The sequence below is a fragment of the Cyprinus carpio genome, chromosome B1, assembly GCF_018340385.1.
Source record: "Cyprinus carpio isolate SPL01 chromosome B1, ASM1834038v1, whole genome shotgun sequence".
NCBI lineage: Eukaryota > Metazoa > Chordata > Actinopteri > Cypriniformes > Cyprinidae > Cyprinus > Cyprinus carpio.
Genome location: NC_056597.1, coordinates 37,731,170 through 37,747,911, shown reverse-complemented (window position 1 = coordinate 37,747,911; position 16,742 = coordinate 37,731,170). Strand labels below are relative to the sequence as shown.

At 38.2% G+C, this 16,742-nt stretch overlaps 3 protein-coding genes across 3 annotated transcripts in view; 2 read left to right on the top strand and 1 right to left on the bottom strand.

Moving 5' to 3' along the window:
- LOC122135992 (lipopolysaccharide-induced tumor necrosis factor-alpha factor homolog) overlaps positions 1–16,742 on the bottom strand; it is a 613,569-nt gene that overhangs the window by 258,172 nt on the left and 338,655 nt on the right. The gene's annotated exons all lie outside the window — the stretch shown is intronic.
- On the top strand, positions 3,501–9,470 carry LOC109063635 (putative RNA-binding protein Luc7-like 1). Its single transcript, XM_042717367.1, has 10 exons — positions 3,501–4,075; positions 4,744–4,838; positions 4,986–5,084; positions 5,163–5,273; positions 6,374–6,517; positions 6,939–7,115; positions 7,193–7,371; positions 7,971–8,000; positions 8,090–8,227; positions 9,082–9,470. The coding sequence occupies exons 1-10, from the start codon at positions 4,015–4,017 to the stop codon at positions 9,305–9,307; spliced, it is 1,260 nt and encodes a 419-aa protein (XP_042573301.1). The 5' UTR covers positions 3,501–4,014; the 3' UTR covers positions 9,308–9,470.
- pane1 (proliferation associated nuclear element) lies at positions 10,873–15,210 on the top strand. Its single transcript, XM_042717381.1, has 6 exons — positions 10,873–11,090; positions 11,171–11,250; positions 11,328–11,426; positions 11,594–11,673; positions 14,325–14,416; positions 14,740–15,210. The coding sequence occupies exons 1-6, from the start codon at positions 11,034–11,036 to the stop codon at positions 14,881–14,883; spliced, it is 552 nt and encodes a 183-aa protein (XP_042573315.1). The 5' UTR covers positions 10,873–11,033; the 3' UTR covers positions 14,884–15,210.

Below are 16,742 nucleotides of genomic sequence, written 5' to 3'. Positions count from 1 at the left end.
GGTGGAAAATGTATTAGTGTCATCTTTATGATCCTAAAATGTTTTTGCAAGACTTAATGGAAAATGTAATGCCATTTCTTTTGGTTTTGAGGTGAAGTGTTTTCATGAGACTTTCCCTTACAGGTCAAGACTGTTCATTAGCTATAATAATAGATTTATGTAAAATATAAGCCCATTTTAGATAAGGGCTGTACTTTAATCTACATATACACGATTTATGCGGATCTGAGTGCCAGTCCTTGTACAGGCAGTGCCATATAAACTGTCTCATGTTACAAAATCAAAATGTTATATTAACATTAAAAGAGATTTGAAGCCTGCAATCGAGCAAATAAAACAAATAGAGAGTATGAGCATTCACATGCAGATGTTCTTTAACCTTATGTGAGTAAATACAGTATGTAAGAACAAAGTCATTTAGACCAGAATAGTCAATGTACCTAAAACGAACAATTACCGGTCAGTGATTTGAACTTTAAGGTTGCAGGTTTATCTCAAGCTCTGAGGCAAAAATGAGGTACGAATCCAGATTATTTTCACGTACAACCACAGCGCTGGAGTTAAACCTGCGATGTTTCTTTAAATCTGTAATTCAGGCAGATGTATGTGATCAAGGTGTGGGGAAATGGTGCTATGGAGCTAGATGTTAGACAATACCTCAGAAGAGATCCCAGACTCCTCTAGTACTTCCACTCTGTTTTTATCATAGTTCTGTGTTGTATTTACTCACACGATCACACACCAACACACGATCGCAGTCGAGCCTGGGTTTGGGCGGATCTTCGGCTGCGGATCAGCGCCGTGAGTTGGTCCGGGCTTGCGCTCCGTGAAACCGAATGTAACGAGGCCCGAGATCCTCACTGCCTTACGAGACCAGCAAAAACACCCCGCCCACTGATGTCCGATTGGCTGAATGAGACGGAGCCACGCCCACCTCTCACTTACAGCGTTCTGAAATCACCACGGCAACCCGATCATAACAAACTTACTTAAAATAACAATGCATGATCATACAGTCCAGTTTTTCACAGTCAGAGAATCGGCGTCACATTAATGAACCCTAGTCAGGGTAACGTCATATTGAATTTCTGACAGAAAGAAAACGAGGCTGGACAGAATTACACTGCGTTCAGTGGATTGAGCGAATGAAACGTCTTTATGACTAAAACTCTCAGAAGACAAAAACTACATAAAACAGTCTGGAAGGCCTCGTTTTTAATCCACGTTAAATTCATAATGGCGTCTACCCTGATTAAAGCCCTGTTCACACCAAGAACGATAACGATATTGGCGTCCACACCAGCGGACGATATCATGTTTATTCCAAGCGCAGTGCGTCTGCCGCTTTAAATTCTCGAGCTCATTATAGCAGGATTGATTCTGATTGGCTGTCAATGTTTGTATCGTTCATCAGCTGGAAAAAATCGTTCTGAAAATTAATCCAACGATATCGTTTCTCTCTGCCTTTATCGTTATAGTTGTAGTGTGGACTATTCTTTAATATTGAGAACGTTTTTTAGAACTATATCGTTATCGTTATCTTTATAGTTATCGCGCTTGGTGTGAACAGGCCAAGAACAATAACTATAAAGATAACGTGAGAAAATCATTCTCAATATTAAAGATTAGCAGAGTCCACACCACAGCTTTAATGATAAATGCACGGAGAAACGATATCGTTGGATTCATTTTCAGAACGATTTTTCTCCAGCTGATGAATGATAAAAACACTGACAGCCAATCAGAATCAATCCTGCTATAACCAGCTGGAGAATTTAAAGCGGCGGATAAATATAGTTATCTTCAGAGTTATTGTTCTTGGTGTGAACGGGCCGTAAAGGTCTATTTAGATCACTTTGGATCACGGGGTATTGAATGTGCATTTATTTTTACAGTTTCATCTGCTTAAATCAAAAAATGTAGCATCAAAACACTTAGAGCAGCTGTAAACGTGTTTGTCTAATCCAAATTCTCATATGATACAGCTCAAAACAAAATTTGTTTTATTTTTGCCAATGTATTATCTTTGATTTTGAAGACTATGAATGGGAAATATGGAAGGATTCATTATAAAGACAAATGTAGCATAATCCGAGGTCATCCGTGTGGATTTGTAGTGTTCTGAAGGTACAAAGTTTAGTTTTCACATCACATCGATTATTTTTAATCTTTATTTTTACTTAAACTGTGTAAGCTGATGATTTGTTTTATGTATATCTATACATTGTATATCCATGAATTGAAAATACTGTTGAAGAAACCCCCTATAGACAGGACACCCAAATACACAACAAGGACACTAAACAACAAAAGGGCTAAATCGGCAATAAAAAGCAATGAAATTCCTCCGATTTAAATCATTTAAAAGACTAACAGCTCTGGAGCAGATGTCCGTCTGAGAGGACCTCTATGTGTTTCTGTTTGTTCTCGTTCTTCTAATTGATAATCACAGCTGGGTTTGATTTTGTATTCTGTGGAAGTAGGTGGAGAAAAAAAAACTATTACACTGGATGTTTTTTTATACATATGAATATAATATACAACGTACATCATTTAAGAGATGTCTGTTACACATCAGAACAATAAACAGAGAGAACCAATACTGTTGTGTTTGTGGCCGTTTCTTGTGTAATCATTGACCTGTGAGATGCTAACAAGGAGGTCAGTATCAAAGCAGTCATCTCACGAGTAATCAAATAGTCCTTTCTCTTTAGAAATTTGATTATACTATTAAAACATGTATCTTTCAGACCTTTCCGGTTCCACTCAGTCCTAAAGTTAACAGTTAAAAACACAAGTTTTCGTTGTCAGATACAAACGTGGTGCAAGCCGGGAGTGAAAACTTTTGAACCGGATGATTATTTTGTTTAAATATCATATTTTTCATTTGGTACTACTGGGGGTGAAAACTTTTGGATAATTATTTTGTTTAAATATAATCTTATATTACTAACTATAAGATAGTAACATGTAGTATGAATTACATAATCAGATTCCAAATATTAAGTACATGTAATTAGATTATATAGATTTTCAAATAATTGTAATGAGACTAGTTACTTTTTTACTGATTACATAATTACATATTATTCACACAACTGCAATAAATAATACATAATTTATTAAATCTCCCTAATTTATCCTTTTTCATCTTTATTAACAACGAATGGAACTAATTTCTTTCTCTTTGTATTTTTATATCGATATGGTACAAGATTATCTTATTTAAATCAACAATATAAAAAACCTCCTTCTAAATAAAATAATAAAATAAAAAAATAAAAAGTAGTCATATTACTTAAAATGTGAAGTAATGATATGGATTACGTTAGTGACTACAAAACCCTAAAAAAAACGTTTGGGACATTCGAGTTAAAGATGCACATTTGTGTTTTTATGAGACGAGGTTTACATGTTCAACGTGTTTTATATGCCACCACGTTGTTCTCTGACGACCTCACGACGTGAAGACGTCACCCGCCCTTCAGCCAATCAGCGCTCGAGCTCTGCAGCACTTCCTCGAGGCCGCGTAACTAAGCGGGAGTAGCGCGCGCGGGTCGGAAGTCTCATTCCGAGAGGAAAAAAAACAAATAAAACAATAAACCAACAACAAATAAACACTGTCAAAACTTTGCGAACATGGACCACTACACAAAATACTGACCTGCGGATTGATAAAGCAGCGCGAGGACTGATAAATAAGCGCTCTTATGGCGGATTGAGGAAGAGTTAGCCGCTGCTGCTAACGCGCGACACTAGCTCCCCGATTCATGATTAGCTGATTTCAGCGGCATTTCAGCTATAAACTGCGCTTTCCGGAGCTTCTCAAACTCAGAAGTGTGCGCGTTGTTAGTAGAGTGTGGTAGAGAGTCGCAGGAGGCGGTTTGTGTTGTGTTCGGCGGCCGCTGGGCGTGAGGCCTGCTCTGCTCTATGAGGAGCTAGCTGAGCTCAGGTCACCGGGTTTAACGCACCGAGCAGGTATAGTCACAGGTGTTGCGGGCTAAACAGGTGAAGATGTCGGCCCAGGCGCAGATGAGAGCCATGCTGGACCAGCTCATGGGCACCAGCAGAGATGGTGAGTATTTCTTTCATCCCCGGCGAACCGAAACTAAACCATGCGTTTGACTCCGACAGTGCCTCGTTGCTTTAGTGTTTGTTTTATATAAGTTACTGTATATATTGATACTCTCTTGATCTTGACCTGTTAAGAAGTCACGGTTTTATGTGATTCGTGGCTCTCGTGATTTGGTCTAATCATTTAATAGCGCTGCATTTAGTGATTTGATTGACGGGAAGCATGTCAGATTGATGATTTCCAATGATTTTAATGCCATCATTTTATAATTACTGCTACTCTCGCTTTTCGATTGGTTCATTTCATGATTCTGACGATTAGATATGATTTAAAAAAAATCATAAAGCTTATGCTTTGGTTGGAATAAATTCATAGCAGTCAATTATTTAGTGGGAATCATGATTTTTATTATTTATTTGGTATGAAAAGAATCACAGTTATTCTTATTTTTGTTTTTCTTACATAATTATTACGATCATTTTGCTCATTTTTGATGCAAATTGTAGTTTGATCATCAGTGTCATAATTCTCATGTGTGTTTGTTTTTATTGAGCATCATGATTTGATTCGTGGCGTTGTTTGTTTGATTTGTGTGTCTGGTTGTGTGTTTGAAACGATGAGAATCATGATTTTTGATGCTCATAATGTGTGGATCTGATTTCTGGCAGGAGACTCGATGAGACAGCGGATCAAGTTCATGGACGAGCGGGTGTGTAAGAGTCATCTGCTGGAGTCGTGTCCACATGACATACTGTCCGGGACCGTAAGTGTCTCATTATCGTTCCTCATCACTCATCTAAAACCGGTTTGATAATCGCAGGACTGTATTTATGCTTGGCCACAGTTGCATTATGACATCAAACACATTGAAAGGTCACCTGAGTTTTTTTAAACGGTTGTGTTTGTGCAGCGCATGGATCTGGGGGAGTGTGTGAAGATCCATGATCTCGCTTTGAGAGCAGATTATGAGATCGCATCTAAGCAGCAGGAGTATTTCTTTGAGCTGGATGTGAGTATGAACCCTTTACATTCGTATACATTTGATTGTATGTGCTTCTAAATGGCTGATCGTGCCGCGTCTGCTCAGGCCACAGAGCACCTGCAGTCTTTCATCGCAGACTGTGACCGAAGAACCGAACTGGCAAAGAAACGGCTGGCCGAAACACAGGAAGAGATCAGCGCTGAAGTGGCTGCCAAGGTAAAACCTGATGATCTGCGAGGGGGAATCCCTGAACGATCGCAAGATTTCACTTTCATGTCATTTTCATATTGAAGTTTCACACATCTGCACACCAGAGACTAGTGAGTCATGGTCCACAGCTCTGAAATAAACTGACTTTTTATGAAGGAGGAGGAGGAGGATGGGCCTTTCAATGTGTCCTGTTCCAAGTTCCTGTTTCGATAGGAAGTACATGCAAACAGAAAATAAATCCACTCAGTTTATTTTCTTTTTAAAGAGACCATATCCTACGGAACCTTGTTTCCATCACCAAAAAAAATCCCACAGTTCTGATTTCATTTTTCACAGTTGTAAGTTTATATCTCACAATTTTTCGTTAACATCTCACAACTCTGATGTTTTTCTTTTAGAATGTTACGTTTATAGTTCAAAGTGTTGGCTAAAATTCTAAAGCTAAAATGTCAACTTAGAATTCTAAGAAAAAATTATTTTAATTGTGGAATATAAGCATTGAGTTCTGAGAAAAGTCAGAATTGTGAAGTGTAAACCCGAAATTGTGAGAGCAAAAATGAACAAATTGTGAGATGTAAACAGAATTCTAAGCAAAAAGTCTGAATTGCAAGATGTGAAGTCAGAATTCTGAGGGGAAAAGAGTGTCAGAGTTGTGAGATGTAACAAAAAAAGATTGAGATGTGAGTTCAGAATTCATGAATTCAGAGAAAAAAAGTCTGAAGTGTAAACTTTTGAGTTCTGAGAGTATAAAGTCAGAATTATGAGATGTAAACGCAGAATTCTAAGAAAAAAAGTCAGAGTTGTGAGATGTAAACTCATGATTGTGAGAAGTAAGAATAGTGGATGAAGTCACGATTGAATTCTTTTTTTTTTTTTTTTTTTTTTTTGTGTGGCAGAAACAGGCTTCCATGATATCTTACCATTTGGTAGCTTTTAGTTATTTTGCTTGAGATAAGTGTATAACATTATTCAAGGTTTTTTTTTTTTTTTTTCCAACCGAAAAGAATTTTATTTTTCATGCCCATTTGCCCCCCTCTCTGACCTTTACTCAGAACCTGTCTGTTTTTACAGCTGTGACTCTAATCTCGATGCTCTCTGATTGGCAGGCGGAGCGTGTGCACGAGCTGAACGAGGAGATCGGGAAGCTGCTGGCGCGAGCGGAGCAGCTGGGCGGCGAGGGGAACGTGGAGGAGGCGCAGCAGGTGCTGGAGAAGGTGGAGAAAACACGCACCCTGAAGAAAGAGGCAGAGGTCGGTGTGGGGTCAAAGGTCATGGTGGAAATATCATTGTGATCGCAAATAAAATTTGATTAGGTATTTGTTGTGGTTTTTTTTTTTTTTTTTTTTTTTATCAGTTTACAATAACAACAATCAAAACAATATAAAAAAATACATTAAAGAGCATACAGATATGAAAACATGCATCATCAAATCCAGTTTGATGTTAAATGAAATCAAATGATAGCACATGAATGGTCAGTGTGATAACAGTGGATATTAAGATATAGGGTTCATACTAGGTCCAAAAACATATTCCAGGTCTCTAAGAAGATGTGGCTTCTGTTTTTTAAACTGTATGTTAAATATTCCATGTGAATGTTGTTTATGATATTCTTAAATAATCGATTAGGTGTGTTTTTGTATGCGCAGTTAATTATGTTGTTGTGTTTAGGACATCTACCGTAACTCCATGCCGGCCTCCAGCTTCCAGCAGCAGAAGCTGCGTGTGTGTGAGGTGTGCTCCGCCTACCTCGGTCTCCACGACAACGACCGCCGCCTCGCCGACCACTTCGGAGGGAAACTTCATCTAGGTTTCATCGAAATACGGGAAAAACTTGAAAAACTGCGGGTATGAGGACGACTCACAGCTCAGTCGAGGCTGGTGTCGCGCGGCTCTTCATCGACGATCTGCTCTGTGATTTGCAGAAGGCTGTGGCGGAGAAACAGGAGCGCATGCGCACGAGGAGAAGAGAGGAGCGTGACAAAGAGGAGGAGCGAGCCAGAGAGTGGGAGCTGGAGAAAGAGAGGGAACGCGAGCGGGAGCGCGAGAGGGAACGAGAGAGAGAGCGCGAGCGGGAGAGAGACAGAGAGAGAGAACGCAGGAGGTCCGTCTCTGTGCTCTGCTTTCATTTCATTCACCCAGATGTGTGCAAATCATACTCAGGCCTTGATATTACAGCTGGGAAAGTCTCTCCGTATTTATGTACTTTCCTTCAAATTAGTGGAGCTCTAATAGTCAAGGGAGTGAAGTTCTCAAACTATAAAGCAGCTCCACAGAAGACAGTAGTGTCATTATTCGGCTCAGTTATTGATTAATTTCAGATTCATTTATTTCAGTTCAGATTTAATAACTGGGATGTAAAGTGTCATTATTCATATTGATTTGAGTTCAGTGTTGATTCAGTTCATTATATATAGATTAAACAGCCAAACAGATTCAGAATGTTGAGTCTAATAGTAACTTAAAGAACTAGATAATTTGATCATTTTTTAAGTGTTTTTGTTTTTGCTACTTAGTTTGGTGATGTAGCCTAATAAATCAACTGTAACACATGCATTAAAGTTTCACAAAGAGACTCCTGTGAACATTTTTTTTAAGAGTTGACACACAAATTGTTGAACAAAAAAACAAACTAACGTCGTAACACAGAAATGCCCAAGTGTTTGATCATGATGAAGTTTCTCTTTATCCTTCTGTTCTCAGGTCCAGATCCAGAAGTGCTGAGCGATATCGGTGAGGATCAGCTTCCTGTCGAATAACATCTGTGTCAGTAATCAAAGGATGTGCTGTGATAAAATGATCTCTTTCTGTGTGCTTCTCAGGGAAGGAGGAAGCTCGTCCTCCCATCGCTCTCGTCGGCACCGTGAGGAGGGAGAGCGGGAACGAGACCGGGAGAGGAAACACAGACACAAAGATCGCCATCGCTCTCGCTCCCACTCACACAGGAGCAAAAGAAAGAGGTACCACAACAACTCCTGCTCGACTCCACCTGTCTGACCTGATCTGACTATTACATTTGAGCAATGAGGCATGATTTACAGTGATTTTACCATAGTCAAGAGAAGTGAAATGTGATCAAAACAACAGCTTTATAACATAGCATTGATACCAGTGATCGATTAAAATAAATATACACACGTAGTGTGTTAAATGGTCATAGATATATTTTAAATGAAGTAGTGGAAATTATTTTTAAGCTAGTAAATTAATTAAATGCGGTAAAATCAGTGTAAACTACATCATTATGACAATGATACCCATGTTCAATTAAAGTAAATACATGTTATGTACATGTTGTGTGTTAAATGGTCATGATAAATTTTAAATGAAGTCATGAAAAATTTGTAATGATCAAAGAATTTATATTTTGAATTTAAATTAATTAAAAAATCATTAAAATATGTTAAATGTATTTTTTTTAATTAAGCAATTAATATTTAGAATTTAAAATATTTTAAATCGTTTTCTTTTAAATGACTACATTTATTATTTGGAATTTTAATTGTTAATTAATATATGGAATTTAGATTATTTAAAAATTTAATTCCAAATTCATGTATATTATATAACATGACACTAAATGAAAATCATTTGAAATGACTTTTAACTTATAACTCTAAATATATTTAAATTTTATTTATTAAATAAATTATATTTTAAATTATATTTAATATTTTGAATTCAGAATTTTAGAATTTTTAATTAAATATTTCTGTTAATATAAATTTGTTAAAATAAATGAATGTTTAATAAAATAGTATATTCCTGTTCTTGCCTGTCACGCTCACTCAGATGCTTTTGCTTGTTTCTGCAGGTCTTCTCACACCAGAGATCCAGATCCGGAGCCGAATCTGTCTCAGGAGAGATGGCGGGAGAACGCCGCGGACGAGAGATGGTGGGACAACGGACGCAGGGACATGGAGAGAGAGAGCTCCCCCGTCTCCCCAGACATGAGCCGAATGAAAGAGCGGGAGAGATCCGTGTCGCTGGAGAGAGATCAGCGCTCCAGCTCCGAGGAGAGAGAGTCCGGAGAGATATAGAGGAGATCCAGATACTTTACACACTGTAGCTTCCGATCCCTGCACTGATCAGTCAACAACTGGACCAGCTTTCCGTCCCGTTACTCATACATCAGTAGAAGCTCAGCAGCTACACAGAGGAAGCCAGGCACAGATGTGTGTGTGTGTGTGTGTGTGTGTGTGTGTGTGTGTGTGTGTGTGTGTGTGTGTGTGTGTGTGTGTGTGTGTGTGTGTGTGTGTGTGAGTGAGAGAGAGAGACCAGCATCATTATTTGAGATACAGAAGAGTTACACACTTTGGTCTAGTTGAGCCAAACTAGTCCGCAAACCAAAAGAACATGTGACAGAAGTGCTGTAAAGGGAATGAGTGCATTTAGAAGTAGTTTGTTTTTTATGTTGCAGAATAAGGAGAGGTGGATGAAGGAGAACCTGCGGGAATATAAAAAGTCGTTTTCATCTTTTTGAACTGGCTACTGTTTATTTTTTCCTTTTTTAATAATTAAAGCTCCTTAAAGACTATTTTGATGTGGATAATTATTTTCTCATGTTTTTTTTTTTTTATTTGATATGAATATAAACTCAGCTGAACTGAGCAGTAAACATGGATTACAGCGTGAATGTGTTTTTTTTTTGGTCCTCTGCAAAAACCAAACCAGGGTTTTTTTTTTTTTTTTTTTTTCCCCACACACAAAGGCACAGGTTTGTAGCTCGGCTTACATTATTTCTCATGGTACCATGATGTGTGCGAGTGTCTCTCGCCCCCCCCTTCTCACCACTCTTTTTGGTTTTGCTGTGTTAAGAGGTTGTCTTGAACCTTCATCTTGGCTTGTCCTTATGCTATGAAACAATAAATCTCTTGCTTTCGTTGTTTAAATAACGTGTTTCAGGCTTTTTGTCTTCCTGAACGCTCATTTGAATGGATTTTCTGCTTCTGCTGAAATAAATGTGAATAATGCTTTGTTTGCATTTCTGCATGAAAAACTAGTGTTTACAATGAAACAAACATGTTAAAGTGTCAAAAGAACACTACACTTAAAATATTAACCCATAAAATATTTATTTATTGAAGCCCAAAGTGTACTTTAACGTCACCGAATTGACCTAAATACATTAAGTTACACAAATGTAAACTTAAGGGTTAGATCTGACAGAAAAAGCTGTTTAATTGCAGATTACAATACTCACAGCATCTGATATAGTGCTGACTTCCGTCAGAGTAAACTAGTTTTTTTTATTTTATAGAGAGAATAAAATACGAATCCATAAAATGTCACATTTTTCATCAAAGATCAATTATATATCCTTTGAGACTTGTCATATTATTATTATTATTAATATTATATATAAATGTTTTTTATAGATATTGATGGTTCTTACGTTTTAAGATACATGTTCCAAAAAAAAGTTCCGGGGAAAAAAAAAAAAAAAAACTGTGTATAGAAAATATGTTTTTTCAAATATGTTCACTTTAACAAATACATTGTGTTTCTTACGTTTTAAGATACATGTTCCAAAAAAAAAGTAAGATATAAAGTTTAAGCACGAATGTACAGTAAGACAGTTTGTGAACGCGCGAGGGCAACAGCGCGCTATGTGTTGGGTCGCGTTGTGTGACGTCACGCGCGTGAACTTTGAAAAGAAGCGCGAGGAGGAACCGTCGAGCGAATCGCGAGTTTTCGCTGTTTTTTTCCGCCGATAAACACACAAACAAATCAATAAAACCCGCTTTATTTCTGATACGCCTCATCATGGCGCTGCTGACTCCGTACAGTAAAGTCCCGGAGCTGAACACCGCGACCGTGCTCGTGAGTAAAGCGCCTCGGCTCTGTTTATAAAGCTCACATAACAATACGACTCTTTTACTGTTTTATATTTGTCTCAACAGTTGGTTGAAAACGAGGAGGAGCTGCAATCCAAACTAGCCAACGCCTTAGTGCAGTATGAGAAAGATTTCAACGTCAATGTGTGAGTGTCTATAGTGAATATATAGTGTTTATCTGATATGATATTATTATGTATCTCATGTTCCTGATGTGTTTCAGGCGTTTGGCCAGAAAACTCCCTCTGCCCGTCGAGAACAAGGAGACCCGTCCTCGCATTGATCTAATAGTGTTTCTAGTGAATCTGCTCTCAGAGCGCAGGTACATCATCTCTTTCTCATAGCATTGACTGTGAGTGGACAGACTCTCATCTCTCTCTCTCTCTCTCTCTCTCTCTCTCTCTCTCTCTCTCTCTCTCTCTCTGTCTGTCTCTCTCTCTCTCTCTCTCTCTCTCTCTCTCTCTCTCTCTCTCTCTCTCTCTCTCTCAGTCTGCAGTCAGTGGAAAGCTCTCTCGCTCATCTACACTCAGACTGCTTCCTGGGGAAAGTGTGTTTCTTGGTCACTGATGGTGAGTTGAGAGCCTTATTCAACAGTTGTAAATGTGTGCACACTCATTTTTATCTTATTACAGTTTTCCACAAAGTAAAAATGCAAAGTATTTGTGAAGATGCATTTATAGTCACATACACTCAATGTTGGGTAGGCTACTTTGGAAATGTAATAGGATACAGATAACAAGTTACTCTATTTGAAATGTAATAAGTAGTGTAAGTATTTCAGCTACTTTATTAAAGTAATGTAAAGCTGAAATAGCTTGCTTTTTATATTTTTTTATTTGTGTATGACATCACACAGTTCAGGGTTTTAATCAGTTTTCACGTAAATCCTTTTTGGTAACAATGTAGCAAAATGGTAACATAAAATAAATGGTTCATATGTTATTTGGTTTGATCTTGAAATGGATGAGTAACATTTTCCGAAGGTCAAGCTCCTTTTGCTGATCATGTACTTCAATGGCATGCATTTGAGTGTTGTGTCATATACATAATACCATTTAAAAGTCTGGGCTTACAAACCCGATTCCAAAAAAGTTGGGACACTGTACAAATTGTGAGTAAAAACGGAATGGAATAATTTACGAATCTCATAAAATTATATTTTATTCACAATAGAATATAGATAACATATCAAATGTTGAAAGTGAGACATTTTGAAATGTCATGCCAAATATTGGATCATTCTGGATTTAATGAGAGCTACACGTTCCAAAAAAGTTGGGACAGGTAGCAATAAGAGGCCGGAAAAGTTAAATGTACATATAAGGAACAGCTGGAGGACCAATTTGCAACTTATTAGGTCAATTGGCAACATGATTGGGTATAAAAAGAGCCTCTCAGAGTGGCAGTGTCTCTCAGAAGTAAAGATGGACAGAGGATCACCAATTCCCCCAATGCTGCGGCGAAAAATAGTGGAGCAATATCAGAAAGGATCTCTCAGAGAAAAATTGCATAGAGTTTGAGGTTATCATCATCTACAGTGCATAATATCATCCAAAGATTCAGAGAATCTGGAACAATCTCTGTGTATAAGGGTCAAGCCCGGAAAACCATACTGTATGCCCGTGATCTTCGGGCCCTTAGACGGCACTGCATCACATACAGGAATGCTACTGTAATGGAAATAACAACATGGGCTCAGGAATACTTCCAGAAAACATTGTCGGTGAACACAATCCACCGTGCCATTCACCGTTGCCGGCTAAAACTCTAGAGGTCAAAAAGAAGCCATATCTAAACATGATCCAGAAGCGCAGGTGTTTTCTCTGGGCCAAGGCTCATTTAAAATGGACTGTGGCAAAGTGGAAAAACTGTTCTGTGGTCAGACGAATCAAAATTTGAAGTTCTTTTTGGAAAACTGGGACGCCATGTCATCCGGACTAAAGAGGACAAGGACAACCCAAGTTGTTATCAGCGCTCAGTTTCAGAAGCCTGCGTCTCTGATGGTATGGGGTTGCATGAGTGCTTGTGGGCATGGGAAGCTTACACAACTGGAAAGGCACCATCAATGCTGAAAGGTATATCCAAGTTCTAGAACAACATATGCTCCCATCCAGACGTCCTCTCTTTCAGGGAAGACCTTGCATTTTCCAACATGACAATGCAAGACCACATCCTGCATCAATTACAACATCATGGCTCCGTAGAGAGAAGGATCCGGGTACTGAAATGGCCAGCCTGCAGTCCAGATCTTTCATCCATAGAAAACATTTGGTGCATCATAAAGAGGAAGATGCGACAAAGAAGACCTAAGACAGTTGAGCAAACTAGAAGCCTGTATTAGACAAGAATGGGACAACATTCCTATTTCTAAACTTGAGCAACTTGTCTCCTCAGTCCCCAGACGTTTGCAGGCTGTTATAAAAAGAAGAGGGGATGCCACACAGTGGTAAACATGGCCTTGTCCCAACTTGTTTTGAGATGTGTTGGTGCCATGAAATTTAAAATCAACTTATAAAAAAACATTGAGAAAATCGCCTTTAAAGATGTATAAAGATTAAAGTTTTTATATATTTTCGGTAGAAAAAATTTACAAAATTTGAAACTTCCACATCATTACATTCTGTTTTTATTCACGATTTGTACAGTGTCCCAACTTTTTTGGAATCGGGTTTGTATTTTCTGCTCATCAGAGCTGCATTTATTTGATCAAAAATACAGTAAAAATTGTGAAATATTATTGCTATTTAAAGTCACTAATTTCTATCTAAATATATAGTGTAATATCATTTATTGCTGTAATCAAAGCTGTATTTTCAGCATCATTACTCCAGTCTTCAGTGTCACATGATCTTCAGAAATCACTGTAATATGATGATTTGCTGCTCAGGAAGTATTTCTGATTATTATGAATGTTGAAAACAGTTGTGCTGCTTCTTACTTTCGTTAAAACCCTGATAGAGTTTTATTTTCAGGATTCTTTAATGAATAGAAAGTTCAAAAGGACAACATTTATTAGAAATAGAAATCTTTCATAACATGATAAATGTCTCTGCTCTCACATGTGAAAAGTTTAATGCATCCTTGCTGAATAAAAACATTAAGCTTCTTAAAAATCAAATCTGCTGACCCCAGACGTTTTACCTGCTTTCTGAGTGCTCAGTCTGTCAATGATTGTCAGAAGTGTGTGTGAGGTCAGTGTGTTTTACGTGTGTGTCTGCAGCTCGCTGTGGCTCTCACACTCAGGAGCGTTTGGTCAGCGTAAGAAAACTGGCTGCTGCACATCAGTGTCCCGTCCTCTGCGCCGAGCACAGGGTAAACGCACACAGACACACACAGAGACAGACAGACACACACATACACAGACATACATACATACACACACACACACACACACACACACACACACAGAGAGACAGACACACACACACACACACTCACACACACAGAGAGACAGACACACACACACACACACACACAGAGAGAGAGACAGACAGACACACACACACACAGGCACGCGACAGACACACACACACACACACACACACACACACACACACACACACACACGCACACACACACACACACACACACACACAGTCACCTCAAGCAGACGTGTGTTACTCTCTCTCTCTCAGACGGTAGATGGCGTGAACGCAGCAGCCGTGCGGCTCCTCAACATCTTGAAGGTTTCGGCGGGAATGTCGCCCATAGCAACCACCGCCCTCTATCTGTCCTCTCTGACGCGCTGCTCGGTGACCTCTGACCTTGAAGAGGACTGACCTGGAATATGATCACTTAAGAACTACATTAAGACTTGATTCATTACTTTGAATTTCCACACAGGAAACACAAGTTGCAGATAGTCACACTGGGCTGCAGATTAGTTCAGGTGGGTGCGACTGTTATTTAAACATCACTGTCCATGAAATTCACCTTGCCATGGGACTTTATCATGGCTGCCCAGCATTCATATTCAGCTCTTGTAATGAATTATCACATCCAAACCAGCAGGGGGAGCCATTGGGTAGCGAAGGAATCGCTCCTAACATAATCCTCAAATAATTATCCTTTTGCAATATTTCTAAATAAAATAATTGAATTTTTAACCAGATTACTGTACTGTTTTATCCAATTTAAGTTTTTATTTTTAATTTTTTTTATTTTCTTACATATATTTACTACAATACTAGTAAAAATTTTGGATGTACTTTGTGAGGTTACTATTATTATTATTATTATTATTATTATTATTCCCATGTTTTCCCAGTTTTAATGGCTTAACTGTTGTTGTAAAATAATAAAGAATGAGTAAATAAGTCCAAAATTCTGACTGGTACTGAACCTATAAATCATTACTGTTCTTGCCCTAAAACATACTTACTATAATATGTGTCTGGGAGCATTTTATTGTGTGTGTGTGTGTGTGTGTGTGTGTGTGTGTTTTTTTTCTGATTTTCTGATTTTTTTTTTTTGTTTGTTTTTTCTGATTATGTGTTATTTTTTTTTTTTGATGGCTAAAAAAGTTAAACAATGATTTGTGAGATTAAATGAGTGTCTACTCCAGTGTTATTTTAGATACAATTATAGTTTCTATTACTAGTTTGAATTAGTTTTTATCTTTATTTCTAATGTTTTCATCTTCATTTTAGATAAAGTTTTGGTCATTTTGTTGTGTTTTAATCGTTTTATTTGGGGGTTTTTTAATGCGTACATAGTTTTTATTCATTTTTATTTTTATTTCAGTTTTAGTTATTTTAGTATGTTAAAAATAGGACATATTTCTTTGGCAATATAAGTTTGTCAAAATATGTTTATTCCATTTTTTTTTTTAAATGTCTATTTTATTAAATTTCAGTTGCTGTTTGTGTATGGTTTTAGTTTTTGTCAACTTCTCTGTTTGGTGCACTACAGTAACCTCATCACAGAATCCTCTTATTCACCCTCAAATCTTTTGCGTTTCTATGACAACCTCACCTGTTGCAAACCAATCCTATCGGTAACCCGAGTCCTGAATAATGGACGTTCTTTGCGAAGAAATGACAAAAAGGCTTTCTGGCATCTTACCTGAGTTCTCTCTCACTCGCCCAACCTTTCCGTTGGCTCCCTCGTGACTGACCTCATTCGACAATCTCTTCGCTGACCACTTCACACACGGGGTCACAGTCCAGATATCCTCTCACCCCACAGACACACGGAGTGCCTCGACTGTCACGAAGAGGCTATCGCGGTCTAATTTTAGAGTCTTTTTATTGTTCTTGTAATGGACACTTTTGATGGCGCTCATGAATTGGGCTTGGACCTACAAGCTTTGGGAAAGACGTTCTGTATTTGGCTTTAACTATAAAAGCTGTTAAAGTACCAAATTATAGGTCTGTTATTCTCGTGAGATCACAGACTGGGATGCCACTTCAGTTCATTCTCAGTGGCATTGTGTGAAATTGTTCCATGATCTGCTCTACTGGCGTCCATTAGAGTCCTTCACAAACACATCTACAGTGCAGCCGTCCCCCCAGAGACCTGCCTTTGTCCCACTCGACATTCTGTTACTGAATAATGCAGTGAGTGAGTGTGTGTGTGTGTGTGTTAGTTCACATGCTGAGAGACTGGCAGATCTGGAGGGCCGTGGATGCGTTTCTAC

Coding starts and splice junctions, on each gene's coding strand:
- LOC109063635 (XM_042717367.1), top strand. CDS start 4,015: ATGTCGGCCCAGGCGCAGATGAGAGCCATGCTGGACCAGCTCATGGGC. Junction 7,116..7,192: donor AAAAACTTGAAAAACTGCGG/GTATGAGGACGA, acceptor TGTGATTTGCAG/AAGGCTGTGGCGGAGAAACA. Junction 7,372..7,970: donor AGAGAGAGAGAACGCAGGAG/GTCCGTCTCTGT, acceptor TTCTGTTCTCAG/GTCCAGATCCAGAAGTGCTG.
- pane1 (XM_042717381.1), top strand. CDS start 11,034: ATGGCGCTGCTGACTCCGTACAGTAAAGTCCCGGAGCTGAACACCGCG. Junction 11,427..11,593: donor AATCTGCTCTCAGAGCGCAG/GTACATCATCTC, acceptor TCTCTCTCTCAG/TCTGCAGTCAGTGGAAAGCT. Junction 14,417..14,739: donor TCCTCTGCGCCGAGCACAGG/GTAAACGCACAC, acceptor TCTCTCTCTCAG/ACGGTAGATGGCGTGAACGC.